Raw genomic sequence first — 12,312 nt, 5'->3', positions numbered from 1 at the left:
CTAACATTCATAGGACTTCCACCTGTACTCCAGTGCATCCACAACGCCTTCAAAACTATCAAACCTGGAGCTCACCACATCAATCCCCACACCCAATTTCTCCGCCCCCGCCGCCGTCACAGGCCCGTGCGCCGCCGCTACCATCCTCGGACACATCCGCCTCACCATCTCCCAATCCAGTCCCACTTCTCCCAAGCTCTTCAACAGCCCCTCCACCTCTGCGGTACTCGTGAAAACAATGGCGTCTACTCCACACTCCTCCTCCATCATTTCCACCAGCTCCGCCACGCCACTGCGCCATCGCGTCTCGTACGCGTTCACTCTAACGGGAACCCACCCCTTCCGGCCTAGATCCGCCAGAAATTTGGGCACCACCGGCGGCTCTTCCAATCCTATTACGAGTGGCGCAGGGCACAAAACCTTCCTCCCTCTGCCCATTCCCAACGACTCCACCAGCCCACTTGGCGTCGCAACCGGGGGAACCACAACCCTTATTCGCCCCGGATTTTTACATAATTTTGGAATGAAAGATTCACCCAGGAGCTCCGAGTCTTTCCCTAAAGCCGCAACGACGAAAGTTTCTCCATCCGGGCCTAACGGAGGCTTATCGATACCCGCCAAGGCTTCCGCGAAGGCTGCGATTCCGGTTCTGGAGGTGAATGCTACGGCAGAGAAATAGTGGAGAGGGGGATTGGGTGTGAGAAAGAAGTGTTGAACGGCGGAAATGGTTTGTGGGGTGGGCTCGACGGCGAGGGTGGGACACCAGAGAGGACCCCAGCCCTTGAGTCGAATGAAGTGAGAAAGCCTTCCGGCGTAGTTTTGCGGGGTGGTGAAGGCAATGAGACGGAAGGTGGCTGCCGGAGAAGAAGGGACGGGAGGATAGTGGTGTGAATTGAGGACTATCATTTTATGCCCATCATTCCTTATCTACATAAGTAATATTCAGCTCGAGTCTATCTTTTGAATATTTTCATTTTTATTTGATTAATTTTGTAATATTTGATTTTTAAACAATTTATTTTTATAAAAATATTATTGATAAAAAATATTAAATATTAATTTTATAAAACATATATATAATTGTGTTTGAACACCTCAAAAGTTGTTATATCTTATTTTTCGCTTTAGAATTCTTTAATTTGACAATTGCAAAGATGGAACTTGAAGTTTTAATTTTCAAAATTGACTGATTCGTATATTATAATGAACCCTCTCGCTATTTGAATACCCTCTAAATTTAAAAATTCACTTTATGATAGCTTATTATGGTAGAGTATTTGTTATGGAATTTATAATTTTAGAGAATATTTGTAATTTTTCAAACAGAGTATTTGTAATTAAAATAAATATCAGAGAAATCCCTTGTAATTTACCCTAACATTAATGATATGAATCTGATTAGACTCGGACTTGTCCTACTTTGAGGTAGATTTCGATCAACAATGAGGTCTCGAGGCATATCTTTATTTTTTGTATTCTTATAGGAGTCATTTACTTTGAATTATTTGTCAAGATATTGTTGGATATCTAAACCAATCTAGCAATATACCTCATTTACTTTGTTGGATCACGGCCCGAGCCAAATCAAGAGGGCCCTATACAACCTTAGATAAACCTATATAACTTATCAAACCAAGGGGGTACGATAAGTTATGTTGCAAGGCCCAATTTTTGCTGGTAAATTCTCTTAGGCCCTGTTTACTTCTTTGTGATGCGTTTAAAAAATGTACGGGTTTAATAGATCTGGATTATTGTTTGAAACTTGGGTCGAAGCGTATGCAGATCCTAAAAGGGGACCTGTAAAAAGGCATTAACACTTCGATGGCCAAATTAGTATTTGATTTGAAATTAAATAAAGTCAAAAAGTAAATAAATATGGTTAAAAATCGAGATATGGTGAATAATATGGGTGAAGAAGTGTAAGAATAAGTGATAATGTGTTTGTAGAGTGCTCAAAGAATATTTAAACTTTAAGAGTGAGAGAGGTGTTTGGAGAGTGAGAGGGATATCCCCTGTATGGAGGGCTAAACCTATATTTATAGGGGAAATGCCCCCTGTCTGCTGGGGGTGTATCTCACTTTCGAGAATCTTGTAGAAATTGATTGGAATGGTTAGGATAAAGGATAAACCATTCTTATTCGTAGTTAGGATTATTTTAGTTGGAGTCCTCATTGTCTTGGGAGACCCCTTGTCTGCAAGGAGTCTCAACCACCAAAGAGGTCCTCCTTGCTAGGGCTGATGTTGTCCAAGTGGCTGCTGACACCTGGGTTGATGAGGTTTCACATAAGAGAGTAGGCAGCCACGTGTGTGGTTTTTTGGGCCGAACGTTTTTTCGGGCTTTAATCATAGTCTGAGTTGGGGTATGTCTTAGGACTCCTCCCTTCTTCTAGGGCTACTTGGGTTGTCAGACTTGCCTAGTTAGACTGTGGGTTGGTCCATCCTTGGCCTCCTAGTAGCGTTATGAGCGTAGGATGTCCTGGGTCTCTCGGGAGTTATCCTGGGACTTCCATTTTTTTTTTTTTGGGGGGGGGGGGGGGGGAGGGGGCCTACTTGGGCCAGCTTTTTTCGCACATCAATAGCTTCCCCCCCCCCCCTACTCTAATAAGTGTCAAAATCTCAACTTATTAGAGTAAATGTCTTTAGAGGTGAGGTGCAACAAAGGAGCTCTTTTTTTTTTAATTCCTGCAAAGAATATTAGTAACATAAGCATGCATAGTAAAAGAAGAGCTTACTTCATGCCTATACGAAGCAGAGTTTTTTATGACGGTGTCTCTATGGAGGAGGGCTTAATGGGTGCTTTTTGTGCCTACTCCAATATAGGCTTTATTTTCTGCAAGGGAATTTTAAATAATAAAGACATGTATATATTACAAATAAGTCTTGCACGGAGCAAATTATTATGCCTCCTCGAACGAGGGCTTATTTGAAGGGGATCTCCTTGGAACAGGACTTAGAGACCTTGCCGGAGGAAGAATAAGGTGTTCGCCGAAAGTAGTTTTGTTGCAGAAGAGTTTAACTCAATGTTACAAGTAGCAAAGGCATTGGGGCAGATTAAGGAGATATCAGTAGGTAGGCATGCACCACGGAAGCTGAGAGTTGGAGGAGCATTTGGAAAGATGTGGTGCCCCCCAAGGTGTGTACACTAATATGGAAAGCATGCCATGGGGCGTCGCCAACCTTTGAGAATTTGGCAAAGCGAATGATAGTCCAAGCTAGGCAATGCATACCATGTGAGATGCGGATGGAGTCTATTTATCATGCCCTCTTTAGATGTTTGGTGGCGCCATAGGTTTAGGCCTTTCCAAACCTTCGGTGGGCTATTATCTCTTTAAGCATTTGCACAGCGTGAGAATAGATTATGTTGGTGTACTCGAAATTGCGCCGTGCAAAAGTCTCTAGCGCTTTGCTAGGCATTGTGGTTGAACCGCAACTTTTTGTAATGCAAAATCATAAGAAAACCCGTTGTGCGTAGTTCGAAGGGCATGTACCAGTCATACTTGCCGGGCCAAAGAAAGGTGAATTCATGTCTGGGTTCCTCCTCTATGTAACCAATAGATGGGACATAGCCTGAATATTGCTAATAATAGGGGATAGGGTTAGAATACGTTAATTTAAGGATTCTCTGATGTATATGGTTTTATATTTTATGAAATATATCACTGTCTTCCTATAAAAACGATCGTAATTAGTTCAAACAATCAAATTATATTTTATGTTTATGTGTAGTATTTTTGTCAAATTATATCACTTGTGATATCACAAATGAGCAAATTACCCATTTATAAAAAAGTAAATAGTGATTAAAATGAAGCAATTTACCTCCCTGTATAAGGAGGTAAATTGCTATATTTTTTTCATATGGGTAATGTGCTCATTTTCAATATCACAGGGGGATAAATTGCTATTCACCCAAATATAATTTGAGTTGTTGAGTTATTAATTACTTTCCGTGTTACATTTTAAAAGAATATATATTCTAACTAAGAAATACTTGATAATGATTTAAGGTGAAAAATACTAAAAATATATTAAAATTAAATTATATAAATATATATGGCATGAGAATCATTTTCGAGCAATTGATAATATGTTGGTTGATTTAATAATATCGATGTATTTTTTAAAAACATTTTAGAACTTGGTGAGTATGCGATGAACACCGTTTATAGTTTATAAATGTCGAAAGGCCATTTTCTGTTGTAAATACATTTATCGGACAAGATTTTGAAATTCTGAATTACTACATTATTTATACTATTATAAAAAAATAAAAAAAAATATTATACCAATTTTTGAATGCTAATTTCTATGACAATCCTAACGGTTTTCAAACTAGAAAAAAAATCAAAAGCAATAACTATTCATACCTAAAAATGTAAAAAAAACAATAAAATAGGAGATTAATGGAAGTTAATATTTATTCTTAATTATGGTATTAATGGCCGTATTTTCTTATTTCCATAATTCTTGATCGCAATTTTATATTTTAAATGCACATGTTTGGTATAACCCTGTCATTAATATTTATGATCAATTAGGGCTAATTTGGTCCACGTCTGCATAGTTATTAATACTATTTTATTTTGAAATAATTAATTTTTAAAAAAAATAATTACACCATTTGGATTCACAATCCGATCATAATTCATTATACAGATGCAGATTATAGTTAAATTTCAAAATTAATATAAAATTCCAATTAAAAATGATTTAATGGGCATAAAAGGTGGTAGGGTGAAAAATAACTGTAATCGGATCAAAAGCTACATATTATAGCTTTAATAAAAATGTAATTTTGATGAAATTTAATTCGAAAGTAACTATTAAATAAAACGGCACAAAAAAAAATATTTGTACTCGAAATGCAAATTTGACCTCCTCAATTATGGGATCAAATGCGGACTAAAAGAAAATGGGTGATAGCAATTTATCCCTCTGTAATATTGAAAATGAGTATATTACCCCTCTATGAAAAAATTTTAACAATTTACCCCCCTATACTTTTTAAAATGAAGTATTTACCTCCTTATACAGAGAGGTAAATTGCTTCATTTTAAAAAATCATAGGGGGGTAAATTGTTATATTTTAAAAAATATAGGAAGGTAAATCGCTATTTATTTTTTTATAAGAGGATAATTTGCTCATTTACAGTATCATAAGGGGATTACTTGCATTTTTTCCAAAAGAAAATTAATGTATGGCTCCATATAGTGCTTTCACATATTCAATTTCTATTTTTTTTTTCAATAATTTTTATCTCGATTATTAGTAGTGCATTATTCCAATCTATGCAAGTGCAGAAAGGGTTCCATGTCCCAGCATTGACCCTACACCCAAATTGATGATATGAATTTATAAAGTAGGCCCTTTTAAATTGAATTTTTCAAATTTTTTTTTGTTTTATTTAATTTGAGCTTTTTTTTTTCCTTCTATTTCTATAATTGAAAATAATAAATAAATGTCAGCATATTGCGCCATTTTATTTTATTTTTTTTTTCGAGTGAATCGATTACAATTACATCATGTTTTTTAATTATCAACAGTTAATATACATTAAATGACCAATATTGAATATGTGTAGCTGACCAATACTACTAATATTATATACCAACAACTATTATTAAATTAGGCTAAATTTGGAATTTCAATTTTGCTAATTGAGTTATGCCTCATTTGCAGGATATTACGCATTTGATGGTACAAATTACACGCTAATTTTGCTAAAAATTGAAGGGGCCTACTAATAATGATGAACTAATTAATGCAAATAATTAAGCCTTTTTTTCCTTTATAATAAATTATGGTTTTATTTCATTTTAAAATTAAGGTACAAAAGAATTACAAATTTGTCTTAAATAAAACAAAATGAATACATTGAAGCTTCAATATTATTCTCTACTTTTATTTTTCATCATTTTCTCAAGCAATATATTGCCTCGATCATGAGTTTGGTCGAATTCATTTTAATTTTTTAATGTCGTACTTGTGTGGGACTCTGGCAGCATCACTTGTCGCTTGAAAGAATAAAAATATCACAACAAATAATATAGTTGAACTCTCGGCTTCCTAATAAGGATCTTTTCCATCGACGTGTAACTTTAGATTTCTCGTATCGTTATTGGAAGCAACCCTGCTTTCTTGTTCTACTACTAGAGCAGAGAGGTGATGCCTCATCCGGTCACGCTCCCCTTCCTAGAGGAGTGCTTGAAGTGTTAGGAACTGATTATAGTCAGATTATGAATTATGATTATCTCGAGTAAATTACGATAAAATATCAGCAAATCAATTATTTGCATCAGGGGCACTTAAAAGTATGATAATTATAATTTTACCCCTACATCATTATATTTCAACTCGAAAACATTTACAACAAACTACCGAATTAATTTTTTTTTTCAAATACAAATAAGTCAATCAAATAGCAGACTTAGCAAGTGTTGCATCTTCCCCATCCACCTATATACACACAAAAAAAGAACTGCCCAGAAGAACTTGTACACACTATACAAAACGACTTAAATTTTTTTTTTACACAGATCGATCCACGAGATATAACAACTATCATAATCTTTAAATTCAGACTGCAGCAATACAATTTATTTTTTCTTTATCAAACATTAAAAAAAATCAAAATAATATTTTACAATCTTGGTCACTTTTATTTGTATTATCAGATGAAAAAAAAACAAAAGAATAAAAGAAATAATAATGTGGAGTTTGTTTGCACATTTGGCTATTGGTAGCATATAGGCTCATGATTTGGCCTGCCTCATATCAATTCCCTCACAAGTTGACACAACAAAAAATAAATGGTTCATGGCAATGGTGACCGAGTCATGTACACCCCTCTTTCCTCGTGACTTAATTTATTTTAGCTAATCATTTTCCCCTTTCATCTTCCTCCACCTGCTCCAAAATTGTACTCCCAGCAGTTTTAGCCGGCGACATTGGCTTGGCCGGCTTTATAATACTTTATTACTGCTTACTTACCAAGAAAGCTGAAGCTGGGTATACCATGTAGCCAGATTATAACATCTATATCTATCCTATTATAAAGAGAAAGATAAGTACACTTTCTTTTTTTAAGGTTTGGTATAATTACACGTAGATTTTTTGTAGTTTGATAAATTATATCTAGCATCCATGAGGTTTACTTCTATCTAACAAATTAGTCAAAATTCACTGGATCTGCTGATATTAACAAAAGAAAATAAAAAAAAAAGATCTATATTAACCCTAATTGGTTTATTACTGACTTATTGCAGGTTCAATATATCTTTTTATGACCCCAAATTACCCGCATACATCTTCACGCGTTAATCCATACGAGGATGTATATTTTCACTGTTATAAGGATGGTTTAGTCAGAAAAAATTATTTGACCTGTAATAAGTCAGTCATCAGTCAATTGAGGGTAAATGTCAATTTTCATTCAGTTTTTTCTTTTTTTTTTATTAATATCAGCAAATTCAGTGAATTTTGATTAATAGAGAGACTTATTTGTTAGACGGAAGAAAATCTTAGGGGTGCTAGAAGTAATTTTTTAAACTATAGGGGTCTACATGTAATTACACCAAACTTTAGGGAAGAGGGGTGTAATTATTCCTTAAAAAAAAACCTTTTTTAACCCTATCATTTTACCAACTAATGATAAGATAAAACTCTATCGTATTCATCTTATCAAAATAATGATAAGATGAAATCAACCACATTATTATTTATAAATACGAATCAATAAGCCACCTGCAATATGATTAGCTTAACGAGGTGCAAATTTAAAAATAAATAATTTATTTCACAGCTTAGATCTTATTCTAAAACATCTGTAAAACAAAAATAATAAGTGAACTAAATTAAGGTGAATTCACAACTCATTTCGACAATATTAAAAATATCATTCGTAAAATATTTATAATTTTGAGACTATAGTATATTAAATAAATTATGATAAACGGTTCGACCCGACCTGTCTCGAGCAATTCCATAAAAATGTTTTTTTATAATAATTCTTACATCCTTGTCCCATATGTACCACCCATATAAGCCTAGGCACCTAGGATTCTTGGACCAGCTAAAGACAGTGGCTTTGCTGCCCTATTATTGATTGATAATTTAAGTGAATCACATAAATGGGAAAGGAAAAAGGGCCTTGGCATTTTAGTTTAACTACCTCAGTGTGTGAAACATGTGACCTCAATAAATGCCTTGGTTTCGTCAAAACCATGAATCCATAGGGTGTTCTCATGACCACATGTCAATTTACTAGAATGTCCTTTACTACATCTAGCAACATGGATCGTGATTTTACTAATCAAAAGAAGAGAAAAGTATTATTTTAATTCGTTAAATATGTCTAATTTTAATTTTAGTCCAATAACTATGTTCATTTTTGTTTAGGTCCAGTAACTTACGAAATTGCTTACTTTTAGTCCTCTGGCAGATTTCAGACAATTTTACCCCTATGAGTGCATATGGACTAAAACTGCCTTTCAAAAGTTGCATAGGGGTAAAATTGTTCAAAAATTTATTAGAAGACTAAAAGTAAGCAATTTCGTAAATTACTGGACCTAAACAAAAATGGACATAGTTATCGAATTAAAATTAAAATTAGACATACTTAGCGGACTAAAATAATACTTTTTCCTCAAAAGAAATATAATTTTTTTTTAATGTCAAACTGTAGTAAAAATATTTGTCATGATTAAAAAGTTTAAATTTATAGTAACAGTTTATTAACTATGATTAATATTAATTTTTTGTATTAATTTTATTTGATTGAAGTATATTTACAAATCTTTTTAGATGATAGTGGTTTATGATGTAGGAAATAATCAATCTTTTTTATAGTGTTATGTATCTCTGTTTCGAGTTGAATATTTATTAATGCAAGTAGCTAATCCATTTCAGTGAAATACCTTATTTCGTATTGACATACTGATGAATAAAATTTTGTCAGGAGGATAAATTGTTATAAGATGGGATATCGGTGCAACAGTTGTACAATTCACAGTTCTGCTGTCCAAGTATAGTTTTTCCTACTCTAAGATTCTTCCGGAGATACTCCTCCTGAAATGATTTCTAAGAGTTCATCTGTTTAAGTACAATCGTATTTATGGTAAGTGTTTGAATTTTTACTAATTTGTCTGGCGTCTCATTCGTCATGAGTATATTCGATAGCTTTTCTAAGGGCGCTTTAGTAATTCCACTTTCCTCTTTGACAATTTCATCCTCCCTTAATTTCAACTATTTATTAAATCGGGTAGCGTTACTAATATTTTATAAATTTTATTATTTTAGTTTATTCAAACACTTTAAAAATTTAATTTCATATAAAATGTATCAGCTTATAAGATTTTTTAAATAATAAAAGCCAAACAGGGTCTTAGTTTCATGTCCAAGAAATTGGAGGGCTTATCATGTCATGGATAGTTGTAGGTGTAGGGTAACTGACACGTCACAAGCATATTGTGTCGGGAGCAATGGCTTTTTCTTCAATTATATGGAAGCATAATTTCTTCTTGTTTTTTGGGAGAATATTTGTTTCTGTAAATGTGATAGTGGTGAGGTAGCCAATAATAGTGGTGCTACCCAACTAACAATCCATACTCCATATTCCATTCACAAACACTTTTTTTTTCTTTTTCTATTTTTTGGTAAATTATATTTTACCATTTGAATTATGTTTGTTTGTATATTTTGTTATTTTTTGTGTTAATTTATCATCTCAACTTTGCAAAATTTGCATTTTACCATATATGACCCCATTTTTTTTGTCGAGAAAATATCACATACAGTGCATATATGAAAAATATTGCATCACATTACCATTAAATCTATGCACTGTATGTGATATTTTTTCGACAAAAGAACCAACAATGAAAAATATTCATATATGGCAATGTGTAAATTTCACAAAGTTGAGATGGTAAGGTGATACAAAAAAAAATTAGATAAAAAAATATAAAAATAGATTTAATTTGAATGACAAAATATAATTTATCCTTTTTTTTTTAATTGTGTTTGGTTTCTTGAAATTAAGTTTTCTTTCGTGGGAATTTGTTAAGTAATGCAGATAAAAAAAAATACGAAATTACAGTTTACAGTTCAAATTATGGTATTTTTATATTTTTTCATCTAATTTATTTTTTTGTTACACTTTGCTGATGAGAAAGTACTCGAGATTTGTACTTTGCAATCTCAAATCACTTTTCAGTGAAAATTCCACTGGAAGTGATCATACGAATGTCACATGCTATTTTTTAAGAATAAAATCGTCAACTTTATATTTTCTTCTAGATAAATCCATCCTCTCACGAGTATTTCCTATTAATCGGAAAGAATGCCTTGTATTTGATTCATATTTTTAGTTTAAAAAAATATTACGTCACACCAATAAAATCATTTTTCGATGGAATTTTCAATCGAAAAATTATTTAAAGTGGTCAAGTGCAAATCTCGAGTACTTTGGGTGGTAAGTGTAATATAATTTAGGTAGAAAAATATAAAAAATCACGCTATAATTCATATGACAAAAGTGTAATTTGCCTAAATAAATACATACTTCAAAAAATTTACGAAGGCAAAAAACAAGTTGGTGCAAATGATGAATTTTAAACTCAAGATATATAAAAAAATTCATGATCACGTCCAACGCTTATGAACCATTGTCTCAAGGACGAAGCCAAAATATTAACCATGGTAGAAAATCGCGTATAATATTTTCATTGTAAAAAAGAACCATAACGAGTGCTTTGATCGTAATCAAATTCATAGCTAATGTTGATTAATTGTTATCGATCCTAAACTTTCAAATCGATTTGTTTGGTCATAAACTCATAAATGGAATATTAATTTACCATAATATTTTAAATTATTATCATTTATAATGTGAGGAATAACTCATATTTTTTCCCTTATTCAATTTATGCTTTTATTTTTCCTTAGCAAATAGTATTTTTAAGACATTTATGTGCCATAATTATTAATCATTGCTAAATCAATTATTTTTTAGGAGTTAGCTCATGAAGTAACATATGTGGTATATTATTATTATTATTTATTTATTTATTTATTTATATTTGTGTGCAATGATTGTACTCTCTATACTACTCAAATTCTTAACTACCAACTTAATTATTTCTTCTTTACCTTGAAGCAATGACAAGTATTTAAATTTTTATAGGAATTCATTAATATATAATCTTAGAAATTGCAAAATTTTCTACCATTATTATCTCAAGCACCTTACATTTATTTTCAACAATAACTTTTAATTAATCTTTACTATTTTAAGCAAAATTAAAGTTTCATATTTTTTGGATTAAATAATTTAAAGATAATTTGATTTAAATTACTGGTACCGATACTGAAAATTTGTGACTAATATAAAATATTAAAAATAAGTTTTATATGTTCATATACGTTAACAATTATGTCGAAAAGTAAGCACGGAAATAGTCAAAATTAAAATAAAAAATACTCACTATATACAAATTTCAAAATTAAATTAGAAAAACATATATTTTTATAGATAAAAATATGAGATATTAAACACATAAACACAATATGGCGCTTGTATCTTACTCATATTATATAAAATAAATCACGTTATTTATAAATGACGATTTTACTATTTTTAGAGTTATAATTTGATTTCGATTATATATAGATATAGTCCGTATTCAAAATTATTTAATACAAATATTAGGGAGATTTATCGAAACAACGAGTATCACCAATCCATTATCTATATATATAATGGTTGTCGTGGCACGTTGTTCTTACGTGTATATAATAAAAAATCATTCACAGTTTTAAAATATATTATAAATAAAAATAAAATATATTAATTAGACAATTAAGTTAATGTAAAATTGACAAGATGAATAAATTTGTAATATTATCAACTCAAGAGCATTTTTTGAATCACAATAAATTAATCCAGCAATGTCAAAACCATCATTTTATGTCGATAACACCTAATCTCTTTAGATAATTCTGACGTCATCGGTATCATTGGGTCAGACACGCCCCTATAATCATAGATTACTTGTACTGAAAATTTACAAATTATCCACCAATGGTATTTTTATATCGATTAATAAAATTAAATTTTAAAATAAAAGTGATCTGTACTTATCAACTAAACCAATAAATATGAGCACATTGCCAATTATGGTAATGTAAGGTTAGTACATCATATGTACAATAAATCATATATGCAAGATGATTGATTACTCGTAAGTTGGAGAGTGTAAGAATTAGTTCTTGACAAAGAGTACAATAGAAATAGTGTTGTTTCAAAAAAGATG

General features: G+C 31.8%; 1 protein-coding gene across 1 annotated transcript; it reads right to left on the bottom strand.

Annotated features, from left to right (window-relative positions):
- Nucleotides 1–906, bottom strand: LOC105176792 (uncharacterized). The gene has a single exon (XM_088876860.1). It carries the CDS (start codon nt 904–906, stop codon nt 1–3), a length of 906 nt encoding a protein of 301 aa, XP_088732986.1.
- Between the last annotated feature and the right edge of the window lie 11,406 nt (nt 907–12,312).

This window comes from Sesamum indicum, linkage group LG13 (genome assembly GCF_026168435.1).
Source record: "Sesamum indicum cultivar Baizhima isolate 11 linkage group LG13, ASM2616843v1, whole genome shotgun sequence".
NCBI lineage: Eukaryota > Viridiplantae > Streptophyta > Magnoliopsida > Lamiales > Pedaliaceae > Sesamum > Sesamum indicum.
The sequence above is the reverse complement of the archived record's forward strand: the minus strand, read 5'-3'. Positions and strand labels throughout refer to the sequence as shown.

Bases quoted from the DNA above. Each gene is read 5' to 3' on its own strand.
- LOC105176792 (XM_088876860.1), bottom strand. From the start codon at position 906: ATGATAGTCCTCAATTCACACCACTATCCTCCCGTCCCTTCTTCTCCG.